The sequence below is a fragment of the Protomyctophum bolini genome (genome assembly GCF_963924005.1).
Source record: "Protomyctophum bolini genome assembly, chromosome: 4".
In the NCBI taxonomy this organism is placed as follows: domain Eukaryota; kingdom Metazoa; phylum Chordata; class Actinopteri; order Myctophiformes; family Myctophidae; genus Protomyctophum; species Protomyctophum bolini.
Window position 1 is genome coordinate 10765054 of NC_137865.1, and position 18899 is coordinate 10783952.

Below are 18899 nucleotides of genomic sequence, written 5' to 3' on the forward strand. Positions count from 1 at the left end.
TGAATTTTCTTCAAATCCTCAAAAATGATGAAAAACGGCGTGCTATAGTATGCCGTACGGTAGGGGCTATAGCCCATGTTCAAAAATGATGAAAAATGAGGATAACATTTTTTTTCAAAAATTCAAAAAACGATGGGCTATAACCCATGTTTTTTGAAATTTTGAATTTTCTTCAAATCCTCAAAAATGATGAAAAACGGCGTGCTACAGTATGCCGTACGGTAGGGGCTATAGCCCATGTTCAAAAATGATGAAAAATTAGGATAACATTTTTTTCAAAAATTCAAAATACGATGGGCTATAACCCATGTTTTTTGAAATGTTGAACTTTCTTCAAATCCTCAAAAATGATGAAAAACGGCGTGCTATAGTATGCCGTACGGTAGGGGCTATAGCCCATGTTCAAAAATGATGAAAAATGAGGATAACATTTTTTTCAAAAATTCAAAAAACGATGGGCTATAACCCATGTTTTTTGAAATTTTGAATTTTCTTCAAATCCTCAAAAATGATGAAAAACGGCGTGCTATAGTATGCCGTACGGTAGGAGCTATAGCCCATGTTCAAAAATGATGAAAAATGAGGATAACATTTTTTTCAAAAATTCAAAAAACGATGGGCTATAACCCATGTTTTTTGAAATTTTGAATTTTCTTCAAATCCTCAAAAATGATGAAAAACGGCGTGCTATAGTATGCCGTACGGTAGGGGCTATAGCCCATGTTCAAAAATGATGAAAAATGAGGATACATTTTTTTTCAAAAATTCAAAAAACGATGGGCTATAACTCATGTTTTTTGAAATTTTGAATTTTCTTCAAATCCTCAAAAATGATGAAAAACGGCGTGCTATAGTATGCCGTACGGTAGGGGCTATAGCCCATGTTCAAAAATGATGAAAAATGAGGATAACATTTTTTTCAACAATTCAAAAAACGATGGGCTATAACCCATGTTTTTTGAAATTTTGAATTTTCTTCAAATCCTCAAAAATGATGAAAAACGGCGTGCTATAGTATGCCGTACGGTAGGGGCTATAGCCCATGTTCAAAAATGATGAAAAATTAGGATAACATTTTTTTCAAAAATTCAAAAAACGATGGGCTATAACCCATGTTTTTTGAAATTTTGAATTTTCTTCAAATCCTCAAAAATGATGAAAAACGGCGTGCTATAGTATGCCGTACGGTAGGGGCTATAGCCCATGTTCAAAAATGATGAAAAATGAGGATAACATTTTTTTCAAAAATTAAAAAAACGATGGGCTATAACCCATGTTTTTTGAAATTTTGAATTTTCTTCAAATCCTCAAAAATGATGAAAAACGGCGTGCTATAGTATGCCGTACGGTAGGGGCTATAGCCCATGTTCAAAAATGATGAAAAATGAGGATAACATTTTTTTCAAAAATTCAAAAAACAATGGGCTATAACCCATGTTTTTTGAAATTTTGAATTTTCTTCAAATCCTCAAAAATGATGAAAAACGGCGTGCTATAGTATGCCGTACGGTAGGGGCTATAGCCCATGTTCAAAAATGATGAAAAATGAGGATAACATTTTTTTCAAAAATTCAAAATACGATGGGCTATAACCCATGTTTTTTGAAATTTTGAACTTTCTTCAAATCCTCAAAAATGATGAAAAACGGCGTGCTATAGTATGCCGTACGGTAGGGGCTATAGCCCATGTTCAAAAATGATGAAAAATGAGGATAACATTTTTTTCAAAAATTCAAAAAACGATGGGCTATAACCCATGTTTTTTGAAATTTTGAATTTTCTTCAAATCCTCAAAAATGATGAAAAACGGCGTGCTATAGTATGCCGTACGGTAGGAGCTATAGCCCATGTTCAAAAATGATGAAAAATGAGGATAACATTTTTTTCAAAAATTCAAAAAACGATGGGCTATAACCCATGTTTTTTGAAATTTTGAATTTTCTTCAAATCCTCAAAAATGATGAAAAACGGCGTGCTATAGTATGCCGTACGGTAGGGGCTATAGCCCATGTTCAAAAATGATCAAAAATGAGGATAACATTTTTTTCAAAAATTCAAAAAACGATGGGCTATAACCCATGTTTTTTTAAATTTGGATTTTCTTCAAATCCTCAAAAATGATGAAAAACGGCGTGCTATAGTATGCCGTACGGTAGGGGCTATAGCCCATGTTCAAAAATGATGAAAAATGAGGATAACATTTTTTTCAACAATTCAAAAAACGATGGGCTATAACCCATGTTTTTTGAAATTTTGAATTTTCTTCAAATCCTCAAAAATGATGAAAAACGGCGTGCTATAGTATGCCGTACGGTAGGGGCTATAGCCCATGTTCAAAAATGATGAAAAATGAGGATAACATTTTTTTCAAAAATTCAAAAAACGATGGGCTATAACCCATGTTTTTTGAAATTTTGAATTTTCTTCAAATCCTCAAAAATGATGAAAAACGGCGTGCTATAGTATGCCGTACGGTAGGGGCTATAGCCCATGTTCAAAAATGATGAAAAATGAGGATAACATTTTTTTCAAAAATTCAAAAAACGATGGGCTATAAACCATGTTTTTTGAAATTTTGAATTTTCTTCAAATCCTCAAAAATGATGAAAAACGGCGTGCTATAGTATGCCGTACGGTAGGGGCTATAGCCCATGTTCAAAAGTGATGAAAAATGAGGATAACATTTTTTTCAAAAATTCAAAAAACGATGGGCTATAACCCATGTTTTTTGAAATTTTGAATTTTCTTCAAATCCTCAAAAATGATGAAAAACGGCGTGCTATAGTATGCCGTACGGTAGGAGCTATAGCCCATGTTCAAAAATGATCAAAAATGAGGATAACATTTTTTTCAAAAATTCAAAAAACGATGGGCTATAACCCATGTTTTTTGAAATTTTGAATTTTCTTCAAATCCTCAAAAATGATGAAAAACGGCGTGCTATAGTATGCCGTACGGTAGGGGCTATAGCCCATGTTCAAAAATGATGAAAAATGAGGATAACATTTTTTTCAAAAATTCAAAAAACGATGGGCTATAACCCATGTTTTTTGAAATTTTGAAATTTCTTCAAATCCTCAAAAATGATGAAAAACGGCGTGCTATAGTATGCCGTACGGTAGGGGCTATAGCCCATGTTCAAAAATGATGAAAAATGAGGATAACATTTTTTTCAAAAATTCAAAAAACGATGGGCTATAAACCATGTTTTTTGAAATTTTGAATTTTCTTCAAATCCTCAAAAATGATGAAAAACGGCGTGCTATAGTATGCCGTACGGTAGGGGCTATAGCCCATGTTCAAAAATGATGAAAAATGAGGATAACATTTTTTTCAAAAATTCAAAAAACGATGGGCTATAACCCATGTTTTTTTAAATTTTGAATTTTCTTCAAATCCTCAAAAATGATGAAAAACGGCGTGCTATAGTATGCCGTACGGTAGGAGCTATAGCCCATGTTCAAAAATGATGAAAAATGAGGATAACATTTTTTTCAAAAATTCAAAAAACGATGGGCTATAACCCATGTTTTTTGAAATTTTGAATTTTCTTCAAATCCTCAAAAATGATGAAAAACGGCGTGCTATAGTATGCCGTACGGTAGGGGCTATAGCCCATGTTCAAAAATGATGAAAAATGAGGATAACATTTTTTTCAAAAATTCAAAATACGATGGGCTATAACCCATGTTTTTTGAAATTTTGAATTTTCTTCAAATCCTCAAAAATGATGAAAAACGGCGTGCTATAGTATGCCGTACGGTAGGGGCTATAGCCCATGTTCAAAAATGATGAAAAATGAGGATAACATTTTTTTCAAAAATTCAAAAAACGATGGGCTATAACCCATGTTTTTTGAAATTTTGAATTTTCTTCAAATCCTCAAAAATGATGAAAAACGGCGTGCTATAGTATGCCGTATGGTAGGGGCTATAGCCCATGTTCAAAAATGATGAAAAATGAGGATAACATTTTTTTCAAAAATTCAAAAAACGATGGGCTATAAACCATGTTTTTTGAAATTTTGAATTTTCTTCAAATCCTCAAAAATGATGAAAAACGGCGTGCTATAGTATGCCGTACGGTAGGGGCTATAGCCCATGTTCAAAAATGATGAAAAATGAGGATAACATTTTTTTCAAAAATTCAAAAAACGATGGGCTATAACCCATGTTTTTTGAAATTTTGAATTTTCTTCAAATCCTCAAAAATGATGAAAAACGGCGTGCTATAGTATGCCGTACGGTAGGGGCTATAGCCCATGTTCAAAAATGATGAAAAATGAGGATAACATTTTTTTCAACAATTCAAAAAACGATGGGCTATAACTAGAGTTGTCCCGATCACGTTTTTTTGCTCCCGATCCGATCCCGATCATTTGAGTTTGAGTATCTGCCGATCCCGATATTTCCCGATCCGATCACTTTTTTTGCTCCCGATACAATTCCGATCATTTCCGATAATTCTTCCCAATCAGATACATTTTGGCAATGCAGTAAGAAAAAAAAGGGACTAAAACGGTTCCGAACTGCCGCCCCGTGTCCGAAACGGTTGAGAAATGACAGAGTTACTGTGTGCCGGTCCCTCTACTGTACCCTCTACTGTACTGTACTGGCACACACGAAATCATCATATACAGTTAATATGGGCATGTGTTTGTGTGCGTGTGTTAGGTTGCACACAGGTGGTGAAAAACAACCATGCTGTTTTCATGCTCATACCCAGTCCAAGGGACTGGCTTGCACCACTCAAAAAGTTTATTTATAGCATTATCTTTTATTCTTTTTTTAGCATATATTATTTTATTAGACATTTCTGCCTTTTCATTATTTAAAGGGGGAAAAAAAAACCTTATATTGCTATTTTAATGTGCCTCATCATTATGTTCAAGGGAAAAATAATGCACCTATGCGCTCACACGTGGTGCAGAGTCGCAGCACATGCAGGGAGGAGAGGAGAGCTCTCTGGGGAGAGGAGGGATTCCGTGGCACAGAAACATTTACAAAAGTTTACAATAAAGATCTCTGCATGAGATATTATGCTTATATTATTAGAAGAAGGGTTTCTATCTACAGTCATGGATTGGACATAGAGTATTTTGTTGGGACTTTTCAGACGGAATATTATTCTCCTGCTCCGGGTGGACAGAGCAACAACAACGAGTTGTTTTTGCTCTCTCTCTCCCTTTTTAGCACTCAAACAGCGAGTGCAGATGCAGAAGCAGATCTGAACAAGACGGTGCTTAGAAGCCTGTTGATTCGAGGTTACTCCGCTGTGTGTGTCTCTGTGTATGACGATCAATAATTATTCCACCGAGTGGTCTTTGCGAGGGCTGGATTCTCCTCATCATCTCTCTCTCTCTCTCTCTCTCTCTCTGTGGTTCCTTCTTTTTAAAAGTCGCTTTAAGCGTCGGTTGTTTCAGTGCAGCCGCTGCCGCTTGTTGTCGTTAGCTTTCTGCTATAGCCTACTAGCCACGCAAGTTACAAGTTACGCAAGTTACGCAAGTTACGTCGCCATTCGTAGCAAATCTACAAGATCACAGCGCGTTGCGAAAGCAACTCTTTGTGAGCTTGCAGATCTGCTGTTTAGGGCCAACGTCACTGTCGTGCGCTAAGTTTTCCTAGGAGCAGCAGCAAGAGGCTGCTTCGAGAGGAGGATGTTTTGTTGTTATTAATTATGAACCAATCTGTATTAAAAAACAAAACTAAAGACTCGGGAGGATGACTTTAAGACTTATAGATGGTCACGTTTCTTCTGTAACGTTAAATACAATTAAGAAAAGATTTAATAAAAAATAAAAAAAATTATATTTAATAAATATTTTTTTCCCGATATTTTTTTCCCGATCCCGATCTTTTGAAAATGACGTGATCGGGCCCGATCGATCGGGAGGCCGATCGATCGGGACATCCCTAGCTATAACCCATGTTTTTTGAAATTTTGAATTTTCTTCAAATCCTCAAAAATGATGAAAAACGGCGTGCTATAGTATGCCGTACGGTAGGGGCTATAGCCCATGTTCAAAAATGATGAAAAATGAGGATAACATTTTTTTCAAAAATTCAAAAAACGATGGGCTATAACCCATGTTTTTTGAAATTTTGAATTTTCTTCAAATCCTCAAAAATGATGAAAAACGGCGTGCTATAGTATGCCGTACGGTAGGGGCTATAGCCCATGTTCAAAAATGATGAAAAATGAGGATAACATTTTTTTCAAAAATTCAAAAAACGATGGGCTATAAACCATGTTTTTTGAAATTTTGAATTTTCTTCAAATCCTCAAAAATGATGAAAAACGGCGTGCTATAGTATGCCGTACGGTAGGGGCTATAGCCCATGTTCAAAAATGATGAAAAATGAGGATAACATTTTTTTCAAAAATTCAAAAAACGATGGGCTATAACCCATGTTTTTTGAAATTTTGAATTTTCTTCAAATCCTCAAAAATGATGAAAAACGGCGTGCTATAGTATGCCGTACGGTAGGAGCTATAGCCCATGTTCAAAAATGATCAAAAATGAGGATAACATTTTTTTCAAAAATTCAAAAAACGATGGGCTATAACCCATGTTTTTTGAAATTTTGAATTTTCTTCAAATCCTCAAAAATGATGAAAAACGGCGTGCTATAGTATGCCGTACGGTAGGGGCTATAGCCCATGTTCAAAAATGATGAAAAATGAGGATAACATTTTTTTCAAAAATTCAAAAAACGATGGGCTATAACCCATGTTTTTTGAAATTTTGAATTTTCTTCAAATCCTCAAAAATGATGAAAAACGGCGTGCTATAGTATGCCGTACGGTAGGGGCTATAGCCCATGTTCAAAAATGATGAAAAATGAGGATAACATTTTTTTCAACAATTCAAAAAACGATGGGCTATAACCCATGTTTTTTGAAATTTTGAATTTTCTTCAAATCCTCAAAAATGATGAAAAACGGCGTGCTATAGTATGCCGTACGGTAGGGGCTATAGCCCATGTTCAAAAATGATGAAAAATGAGGATAACATTTTTTTCAAAAATTCAAAAAACGATGGGCTATAACCCATGTTTTTTGAAATTTTGAATTTTCTTCAAATCCTCAAAAATGATGAAAAACGGCGTGCTATAGTATGCCGTACGGTAGGGGCTATAGCCCATGTTCAAAAATGATGAAAAATGAGGATAACATTTTTTTTTTAAATTCAAAATACGATGGGCTATAACCCATGTTTTTTGAAATTTTGAATTTTCTTCAAATCCTCAAAAATGATGAAAAACGGCGTGCTATAGTATGCCGTACGGTAGGGGCTATAGCCCATGTTCAAAAATGATGAAAAATGAGGATAACATTTTTTTCAAAAATTCAAAAAACGATGGGCTATAACCCATGTTTTTTGAAATTTTGAATTTTCTTCAAATCCTCAAAAATGATGAAAAACGGCGTGCTATAGTATGCCGTACGGTAGGGGCTATAGCCCATGTTCAAAAATGATGAAAAATGAGGATAACATTTTTTTCAAAAATTCAAAAAACGATGGGCTATAAACCATGTTTTTTGAAATTTTGAATTTTCTTCAAATCCTCAAAAATGATGAAAAACGGCGTGCTATAGTATGCCGTACGGTAGGGGCTATAGCCCATGTTCAAAAATGATGAAAAATGAGGATAACATTTTTTTCAAAAATTCAAAAAACGATGGGCTATAACCCATGTTTTTTGAAATTTTGAATTTTCTTCAAATCCTCAAAAATGATGAAAAACGGCGTGCTATAGTATGCCGTACGGTAGGAGCTATAGCCCATGTTCAAAAATGATCAAAAATGAGGATAACATTTTTTTCAAAAATTCAAAAAACGATGGGCTATAACCCATGTTTTTTGAAATTTTGAATTTTCTTCAAATCCTCAAAAATGATGAAAAACGGCGTGCTATAGTATGCCGTACGGTAGGGACTATAGCCCATGTTCAAAAATGATGAAAAATGAGGATAACATTTTTTTCAAAAATTCAAAAAACGATGGGCTATAACCCATGTTTTTTGAAATTTTGAATTTTCTTCAAATCCTCAAAAATGATGAAAAACGGCGTGCTATAGTATGCCGTACGGTAGGGGCTATAGCCCATGTTCAAAAATGATGAAAAATGAGGATAACATTTTTTTCAAAAATTCAAAAAACGATGGGCTATAACCCATGTTTTTTGAAATTTTGAATTTTCTTCAAATCCTCAAAAATGATGAAAAACGGCGTGCTATAGTATGCCGTACGGTAGGGGCTATAGCCCATGTTCAAAAATGATGAAAAATGAGGATAACATTTTTTTCAAAAATTCAAAAAACAATGGGCTATAACCCATGTTTTTTGAAATTTTGAATTTTCTTCAAATCCTCAAAAATGATGAAAAACGGCGTGCTATAGTATGCCGTACGGTAGGGGCTATAGCCCATGTTCAAAAATGATGAAAAATGAGGATAACATTTTTTTCAAAAATTCAAAAAACGATGGGCTATAACCCATGTTTTTTGAAATTTTGAAATTTCTTCAAATCCTCAAAAATGATGAAAAACGGCGTGCTATAGTATGCCGTACGGTAGGGGCTATAGCCCATGTTCAAAAATGATGAAAAATGAGGATAACATTTTTTTCAAAAATTCAAAAAACGATGGGCTATAACCCATGTTTTTTGAAATTTTGAATTTTCTTCAAATCCTCAAAAATGATGAAAAACGGCGTGCTATAGTATGCCGTACGGTAGGGGCTATAGCCCATGTTCAAAAATGATGAAAAATGAGGATAACATTTTTTTCAACAATTCAAAAAACGATGGGCTATAACCCATGTTTTTTGAAATTTTGAATTTTCTTCAAATCCTCAAAAATGATGAAAAACGGCGTGCTATAGTATGCCGTACGGTAGGGGCTATAGCCCATGTTCAAAAATGATGAAAAATGAGGATAACATTTTTTTCAAAAATTCAAAAAACGATGGGCTATAACCCATGTTTTTTGAAATTTTGAATTTTCTTCAAATCCTCAAAAATGATGAAAAACGGCGTGCTATAGTATGCCGTACGGTAGGGGCTATAGCCCATGTTCAAAAATGATGAAAAATGAGGATAACATTTTTTTCAAAAATTCAAAAAACAATGGGCTATAACCCATGTTTTTTGAAATTTTGAATTTTCTTCAAATCCTCAAAAATGATGAAAAACGGCGTGCTATAGTATGCCGTACGGTAGGGGCTATAGCCCATGTTCAAAAATGATGAAAAATGAGGATAACATTTTTTTCAAAAATTCAAAAAACGATGGGCTATAACCCATGTTTTTTGAAATTTTGAAATTTCTTCAAATCCTCAAAAATGATGAAAAACGGCGTGCTATAGTATGCCGTACGGTAGGGGCTATAGCCCATGTTCAAAAATGATGAAAAATGAGGATAACATTTTTTTCAAAAATTCAAAAAACGATGGGCTATAACCCATGTTTTTTGAAATTTTGAATTTTCTTCAAATCCTCAAAAATGATGAAAAACGGCGTGCTATAGTATGCCGTACGGTAGGGGCTATATCCCATGTTCAAAAATGATGAAAAATGAGGATAACATTTTTTTCAAAAATTCAAAAAACGATGGGCTATAACCCATGTTTTTTGAAATTTTGAATTTTCTTCAAATCCTCAAAAATGATGAAAAACGGCGTGCTATAGTATGCCGTACGGTAGGGGCTATAGCCCATGTTCAAAAATGATGAAAAATGAGGATAACATTTTTTTCAAAAATTCAAAAAACAATGGGCTATAACCCATGTTTTTTGAAATTTAGAATTTTCTTCAAATCCTCAAAAATGATGAAAAACGGCGTGCTATAGTATGCCGTACGGTAGGGGCTATAGCCCATGTTCAAAAATGATGAAAAATGAGGATAACATTTTTTTCAAAAATTCAAAAAACGATGGGCTATAACCCATGTTTTTTGAAATTTTGAAATTTCTTCAAATCCTCAAAAATGATGAAAAACGGCGTGCTATAGTATGCCGTACGGTAGGGGCTATAGCCCATGTTCAAAAATGATGAAAAATGAGGATAACATTTTTTTCAAAAATTCAAAAAACGATGGGCTATAACCCATGTTTTTTGAAATTTTGAATTTTCTTCAAATCCTCAAAAATGATGAAAAACGGCGTGCTATAGTATGCCGTACGGTAGGGGCTATAGCCCATGTTCAAAAATGATGAAAAATGAGGATAACATTTTTTTCAAAAATTCAAAAAACGATGGGCTATAACCCATGTTTTTTGAAATTTTGAATTTTCTTCAAATCCTCAAAAATGATGAAAAACGGCGTGCTATAGTATGCCGTACGGTAGGAGCTATAGCCCATGTTCAAAAATGATCAAAAATGAGGATAACATTTTTTTCAAAAATTCAAAAAACGATGGGCTATAACCCATGTTTTTTGAAATTTTGAATTTTCTTCAAATCCTCAAAAATGATGAAAAACGGCGTGCTATAGTATGCCGTACGGTAGGGCCTATAGCCCATGTTCAAAAATGATGAAAAATGAGGATAACATTTTTTTCAAAAATTCAAAAAACGATGGGCTATAACCCATGTTTTTTGAAATTTTGAATTTTCTTCAAATCCTCAAAAATGATGAAAAACGGCGTGCTATAGTATGCCGTACGGTAGGGGCTATAGCCCATGTTCAAAAATGATGAAAAATGAGGATAACATTTTTTTCAAAAATTCAAAAAACGATGGGCTATAACCCATGTTTTTTGAAATTTTGAATTTTCTTCAAATCCTCAAAAATGATGAAAAACGGCGTGCTATAGTATGCCGTACGGTAGGGGCTATAGCCCATGTTCAAAAATGATGAAAAATGAGGATAACATTTTTTTCAAAAATTCAAAAAACAATGGGCTATAACCCATGTTTTTTGAAATTTTGAATTTTCTTCAAATCCTCAAAAATGATGAAAAACGGCGTGCTATAGTATGCCGTACGGTAGGGGCTATAGCCCATGTTCAAAAATGATGAAAAATGAGGATAACATTTTTTTCAAAAATTCAAAAAACGATGGGCTATAACCCATGTTTTTTGAAATTTTGAAATTTCTTCAAATCCTCAAAAATGATGAAAAACGGCGTGCTATAGTATGCCGTACGGTAGGGGCTATAGCCCATGTTCAAAAATGATGAAAAATGAGGATAACATTTTTTTCAAAAATTCAAAAAACGATGGGCTATAACCCATGTTTTTTGAAATTTTGAATTTTCTTCAAATCCTCAAAAATGATGAAAAACGGCGTGCTATAGTATGCCGTACGGTAGGGGCTATAGCCCATGTTCAAAAATGATGAAAAATGAGGATAACATTTTTTTCAAAAATTCAAAAAACGATGGGCTATAACCCATGTTTTTTGAAATTTTGAATTTTCTTCAAATCCTCAAAAATGATGAAAAACGGCGTGCTATAGTATGCCGTACGGTAGGGGCTATAGCCCATGTTCAAAAATGATGAAAAATGAGGATAACATTTTTTTCAAAAATTCAAAAAACAATGGGCTATAACCCATGTTTTTTGAAATTTTGAAATTTCTTCAAATCCTCAAAAATGATGAAAAACGGCGTGCTATAGTATGCCGTACGGTAGGGGCTATAGCCCATGTTCAAAAATGATGAAAAATGAGGATAACATTTTTTCAAAAATTCAAAAAACGATGGGCTATAACCCATGTTTTTTGAAATTTTGAATTTTCTTCAAATCCTCAAAATTGATTAAAAACGGCGTGCTATAGTATGCCGTACGGTAGGGGCTATAGCCCATGTTCAAAAATTATGAAAAATGAGGATAACATTTTTTTCAAAAATTCAAAAAACGATGGGCTATAACCCATGTTTTTTGACATTTTGAATTTTCTTCAAATCCTCAAAAATGATGAAAAACTGCGTGCTATAGTATGGCATGAATTGAACAAAGGGCATTGTTCAATTCATCAAAACATTTAGAGACAAACAAATAGACACTTATATGTAGTTAAAGCAACAGAGTTAAGCAACAGAAACAAACAACAATGGATTCTACAGTGTAAAGACACCAATTTAATTATAAATGTCAATAAAGTTGAATATCTAATAATATCAATTTAAAATGTATTATCCAATACAAATTTCCTTACCATTTTTAATGTTTTAGTTTTGTATTGCTATTTTTATTTGCTAATTGTAGATTGACCTACTTTTTGTTTCTTGTTATTTTTTATTTTATTTTCATGTGAAGTACTTTGAGTTGCATTTTATGTATGACATGTGCTATATAAATAAAGTTTAATATGTGAAGTACTTTAGTTGTCAAGGATGCAGACAGAGTTGAACCCAGGAGCAAAGTCACAACAAACTAGAGTATAATAATAAAGTATTTAATAAAGAATTACGAGATATCTTACACAGGGGAATGCAGGTAGGAATCAGGCATGAATCAGAATGACATCAAAGTCAACACATGAACAGGCAGGACATCTGTGACACAGGTTATGAACTGACAATGAGTGTTTGTACTGAGTCCAGTTTTATAGTGAGCAGGTTGATTGGAGAAGTGTTCACTGCTGGGCTGATTAGGTAGTTGACAGGTGTGTAAATGGAACTGGGTGTGCTGGAATGGGATATGGGAGGCCAGTGTGGAGACTGAGGGAGAGACAGAATGTGACAGAGTTGCATTTTATGTATGAAATGTGCTATATAAATAAAGTTTACACCACTGACTGTCCCTCCATATAAAATAAAGGCGAAAGTCACAAAAGAAAATTGATCAGTTACAATTCCAGACTATGAAGAATCATTTAATAAAGGAATACTTCCAGATTCAGTTAAAGATTAGCTACAATAATTGTGATATTAAAAGTTAAATGCTCGTCATATGACATAACAGAGAGGAATGGGCCGGACCCTGCGCGCGAAGAGATCTTTTGTATGTTAGCCTTCAGATAGTAAAGTTGAAAGAATCAAGAGTAGAACATAGAATCATGTTCATCAGAGTGTAACACCCAGGAATCGAACACAGGTCCCCTGCACTGAACATCTTAACCACTAAGCCAAAGCAATTGCCTATGGCTCAGTGGAGATATGAGACTTTTGAGGTCATCAGGCTGAGGCTGTGAGCCACTGCTATACAATAGCCTTCAGTTAATACACCTCTACATGTTCTAATCCTGTTCTCCTATAGCTCAAATTAAATAACTCATAAACTACGAAACATTTCAAAATAAAAAAGTTCCAGCATGTGTCTCCACAGTATGCTGAATGATAAAAAGTGTGAATGGAGTTTCTAGGTGAAAGTGATTTTTGACGTACCAATGTCGTATGCCCATATCGTATGGCATACTATAGCACGCCGTTTTTCATAATTTTTGAGGATTTGAAAAAAATGACGAAATGACAAAAACGATGGGTTATAGCCCATGTTTTTTGAAATTGTGAAAATAAAAGTTATCCTCGTTTCTCATCATTTTGGACCATGGGCTATAGCCCATATCGTACGGCATACTATAGCGCGCCGTTTTTCATCATTTTTGAGGATTTGAAAAAAATTACGAAATGACAAAAACGATGGGTTATAGCCCATGTTTTTTGAAATTTTGAAAAAAAAAGTTATCCTCTTTCTCATCATTTTGGACCATGGGCTATAGCCCATATCGTACGGCATACTATAGCGCGCCGTTTTTCATAATTTTTGAGGATTTGAAAAGAAAAATGCGGAAATTGGAAATTTCCGCAATTTGCAATTTCCGCAATTACCAATCATTTTTTTCCGCAATTTTCCGCAATTCCTCGGCAATATTCCGCAATTTTTCCGCAATACTCCGCAATTCCTCCGCAATTTTACGGAAAAACGGCGCGCTATAGTATGCCGTACGATATAGGCTATAGCCCATGGTCCAAAATGATGAGAAACGAGGATTTCAAAAAACATGGGCTATAACCAAACAAACTGGATGACCAACCTAGCTAAACGTCAGGCTGCCAACATTAATCACTGAATACAGTGTAAAATGTTCAAATGTTTAAAACTAATGTTGAAACCTATACACTAGAGGGTGTTGTGTAGTTAATTCTCATTTATTTATTTTTATACTGTAACAAAGCAACTGTCAACCCCAAACATGTATTATCATTCATTGTTAGACCATTCAATGTTTTATTTACAGTTTGTCTTTCTCTCTTACTGAGACATACGTTAGGATGTTTCAGTGAGGTTTAATAATCAATCAATGGAAATAACATAGGATATTTTTAAGTTCTTAATCGTATCACTAACAAAACATTTTCAAGGTTTAAAAAGAAAAAAAGTTTAGACATACATTTTTCAATATTAAGGTTATATACCGGTAATCAAAAACGTTTTAGTGTTTTTCCAATTATTTGGGGGCCCACTATTCCTCACGTCCCTGCAGCCCTGCTGTAAGCTCTTAAGTGTTTCAACCAGCAGAACATTCATGTGTTCAGTATCATTCCAATCGAGGCACATCGAGGTGATCTCAAATAAATATTATGATTATATACATACAACGCAGTAACTTCTCTGGTCTTTTAAAACAGTGGTTTCAAGTCAAGGACCCCCAGATTGATATGTATTTGGTGGACAGTGGTGCATCAGAAAATGAGTTTGTGCCAGGGATCCCCAGAACAGAAGAAAATGATTTTGTACTTTGAAAGCCAAAGTACAAAATAGGGTTAAAGTGGTTAAATGGCTTGTGACACTATTTGAACTAATTTGGCTGAGGACCCCCTGGAACCCCTTCATGGACCCCTGGGAACCACTATTAAAACTACATAACAACAAACCTATTTAACACCCATTTAGCCATAACATTTAACAACAATTAAATAAATCACAATACAATATATAATTAGGTTGATTTTTGTAAGACATTTACACATAACACTGGATGAGTATAGTAAAAAGATTTTGGACTAAATACAAAACATTAGACAACTACATCAGAACCAGTATGAATGGAAGTATGATCTCTATAATTACCATTAAAGGAGCACTTCACCATTCTTCGTATAATTGATCTTCACTAATGCTCGTTATAAGATGGCACCATTTCTCTCTGCTCACTTGTCTCAGAGGAGGACTACCAGTGACATCACAGGTATAGGCAGGTTTGGACATTTTAAACAAGATTTAAAACCTCTTTTTTTAATGTGTTTGATGTACACATTGTACAGTAAATGTCTTCAATTTCAGCATGTCAACTTTCAGGGAAAATAGAAAGGCATTAGTTTGGAATCCCAATTGATCATTGGTGGGGAGCTTTCTAAACGGTCCATGAGTAGACAGAAATGGTACCATCGTATAATGAGCATTAGTGAGGACCAATATGAAAATAAGGTTGAAAATGGGTGAAAAAGTGCTCCTTTAAGAGAAGCTGCCATTTCAAATACTTATATACTTCAGTTATGAGTAGGAGTTAATCATTCATACGGTAACATTAAAACATCCATATCCACTTTCAATTTTATGAACTTCAATATATTGCCAATTAATGGCTACGGAACATTTTGAATCTAAAGTTCATAAAAAGTAAATCACTCCATCGTCATCATTATGATGATGATTAATTATTATTATTATTATAAATTATTATTATTAAATTAGTTTGCTACAATAGCCTAGTGTAATAAGAACGTCGGTGTCATCAGATCAACTGACTGAACTGGCTCAGAGAACAATTCACATGAAATCACTTCTGACTGCTGACCAGATGAATGCTTAACAACATGGGTTAATGATCATGACCTCCATATGTACAGTACATTAATAAATGAAAAAGTGCATTGAACTACCATGAAGAGGGATGTACAGAAGACTAGTCCTACTCCTACTCTTATGTTGTTTTGTCTTTTGTCTCTTTTATATTAATGTGTAAATTGGGAAATTAGGTGTTGATCAAACAGCTCCGGTATCAGGCACACAGAGATGAAAATATAATCCCCAGATAATCTGTCCTATAAGCAAAATCGACTGGTGGAAACTGGTATTGCGGTCGATATGACCTTGGAAATATCCCATACAGTGGTTCTCAAACATTTTCATATAAAAAGGACCCCCATAGGCCTATAAGAGAAGATTTGTCATTATTTGGAATTGGTCAATCTGCAAGCTCAACCACCACGAGTGGTGAGTTTGTAGAAAAGCTGAAAAATAAAATAGGTTTTAAGACTTTTAAACAGTTCCATATTTTGATGGGGACCCCATTGGAACCCACTCAAGGACACCTGTGGGTCCCCGATTCCCAACTTTGAGAACGCACTGCATGGATACCTGCCAAAACTGTCAACGTCCCTATTGGTCAGCGTTAGCCTCGGCACCTAGGCTTTTATTTTTGTTCGCAATCGGCTCAAAAATGAAAATCTGGCATAGATAGGAAGTGGTCAAATTGTATTTCGCTAACCAATAGCAGTGCAGAGGCACATCGCTCCAAATTTGGTGACATTGGTGTTCTCTGCTGTTTTCTACCGGGTAGGGGGGAGAGGAGGAGGGGGGCGGGCACTCAGATCGGTGAATAGAATCCACCGCCGGCGCCTTTTACTCGTCGGCACCCGCCCCTCTAGACCTGGAATCACACAGGCTAGGTCAGTGTTAACAGCAGAATCTCTTCTTCGGTGAGGGCGCGTCGACCAGCTGGACGGTCTTCTCCTTCACTCTGTCCTCCTGCTCTTTGAGGATACTAGAAAAACACACCACCACACAGTGTTAATGTCGTCGACTGAAACTAGGTTCGTCCACCACTACCCCTTTTCACTGCCAAAAAACTAAATTAAAACAAAATTAAAAGTAACTCCAATGTTTTGGAAAAAGTAACTAAGGGCGCTTTCACACCGGACATGTTTGGTTCGTTTAAAACGAACCATGGTCCGCTTACCCCTTTGGTTCGGTTGGTGTGAACGTGCATCCGAACTCTGGTGCGGATCAAAGAAACGAACCATGGTCCGCTAAAAAAGGCCGGACTCGGTTCGCTTCCAAACGAACCACGGTGCGGTTCGTTACTGGTGTGAATGCATTCAGACTTTATAGAGGACCAAATACAGTACGATAGCCAAAATAGCTGTCGGGCGTCGGCAGTTGTGAGGCTGCATTAATAATTAGTTATAAAAGCATGTATTTTTTTACGGGGATCACTATTGATATGATAGCTGACAGTCTGATTTTAATAGTAGACACATACAGTATATGTCGAGGCGCAGCGCAAATGTAATGGCAGCGTACGAGGTTCACATGCGCAAAATGTACAAGTTATCGACATGGAATGGTGTATATTATGGTACACGATGTAAGCTTGTAGATCTGTTTATTTTAAGCATGCGCCGCCGCCACGCAAAGTTATGACAAAGCATGCGATGCATGAGCCTTCATGCGAGAGTTTCTCTTTCAACTCGTGTCCCCTCCTTTTTTTTATGTGTGTGTGTGTGTGTGTGTGTGTGGGCTGCACACATGAGGGGGAGAGACCCATATATTTATATGGGAGAGACGCAGAGACAGAGAAATATTTAAAATCATCCATGTCGCGCAGGCCGCACGTATAGAGAAAAAGCCAATGTTAAATAAGCTATACACAGGTGGTCCCAAATGATTCATTGATTGCATCACTATAGCAAAAGACGTAAAACTAGGTCAACTCAATTAGCTGCAGCGGAGCTGTTCTGACTTGAAGCTCAATAACCTACTAACTGACCACCTTCAAGTTTAAACCATAAGATGACATGGAAATGCCCGCCGATTTGATGCGCAGAAATAACATATATCTAATCGGGTCAAGGTGCACACATGGAAGAAAAGTCCTTTTTATCGGGGATACCTTGTTGTGTAGGCTATACTCCGTGAATGCATCAGCAGCAAGCACATTATTGTTCAAACACCTGCTCCTCTGTTCATCTGTTGCTCTTATTTGGCTAATAAAATAATTAATAAGGATGATGAATGCAATAGCAAGTTGTTGCTGTTAGCTTCTCTCTCTGTGTGACTGAAGTTTGCCCCCCCTCATGTTCTTTTCCCCCTCACTATTTGGTTCGCTTAACATGTCCACGTGTCATTTGTTTACATATTTGGTACGCTTTACAAAGTCCAGTGTGAACACCAAACGGACCAAAATCAAAATGCTAATATTTGGTCCTTGGTCCTTGATACGGACCTTCTAAGCGAACTTTGGGTGTGAAAGCGCCCTAAGGGCGCTTTCACACCGGACATGTTTGGTTCGTTTAAAACGAACCATGGTCCGCTTACCTCTTTGGTTCGGTTGGTGTGAACATGCATCCGAACTCTGGTGCGGATCAAAGAAACGAACCATGGTCCGCTAAAAAAGGCCGGACTCGGTTCGCTTCCAAACGAACCACGGTGCGGTTCGTTACTGGTGTGAATGCATTCGGACTTTATAGAGGACCAAATACAGTACGATAGCCAAAATAGCTGTCGGGCTTCGGCAGTTGTGAGGCTGCATTAATAATTAGTTATAAAAGCATGTATTTTTTACGGGGATCACTATTGATATGACAGCTGACAGTCTGATTTTATTTTAATAGTAGACGCATGTCGAGGCGCAGCGCAAATGTAATGGCAGCGTACGAGGTTCACATGCTGTTTATTTTAAGCATGCGCAGCCGTCACGCAAAGTTATGACAAAGCATGCGATGCATCAGAGGCGCAACACTGACCGAACGCTAGGGGGGGATATAGAGCGGCGCCGCAAAGCGGCGCCGCCGAAAAATCCGTCCCCCCCGTCCCCCCCACTACCCTAGGGGAGGGGGGGATGGGGGGGTCTAACCACCAAAACGTGGGGTTATGGTTAGGGTCGGACTACAGAGAGGTTGTTCCAGTGACTCAATGCACATACAAATGCAATGCCAATATGCT

At 36.0% G+C, this 18899-nt stretch overlaps 1 protein-coding gene across 2 annotated transcripts in view; it reads right to left on the reverse strand.

Annotated features, from left to right (window-relative positions):
* Positions 1 to 13972: 13972 nt before the first annotated feature.
* Positions 13973 to 18899, reverse strand: part of LOC308313602 (EF-hand calcium-binding domain-containing protein 4B-like) — a 31235-nt gene continuing 26308 nt past the window's right edge. For both annotated transcript variants that reach the window (XM_080760813.1, XM_080760814.1), the window contains exon 20: positions 13973 to 16719. In XM_080760813.1, the coding sequence (XP_080616939.1) occupies positions 16632 to 16719 (88 nt within the window). In that variant the 3' untranslated portion in view covers positions 13973 to 16631. The remainder of the gene's footprint in view (positions 16720 to 18899) is intronic.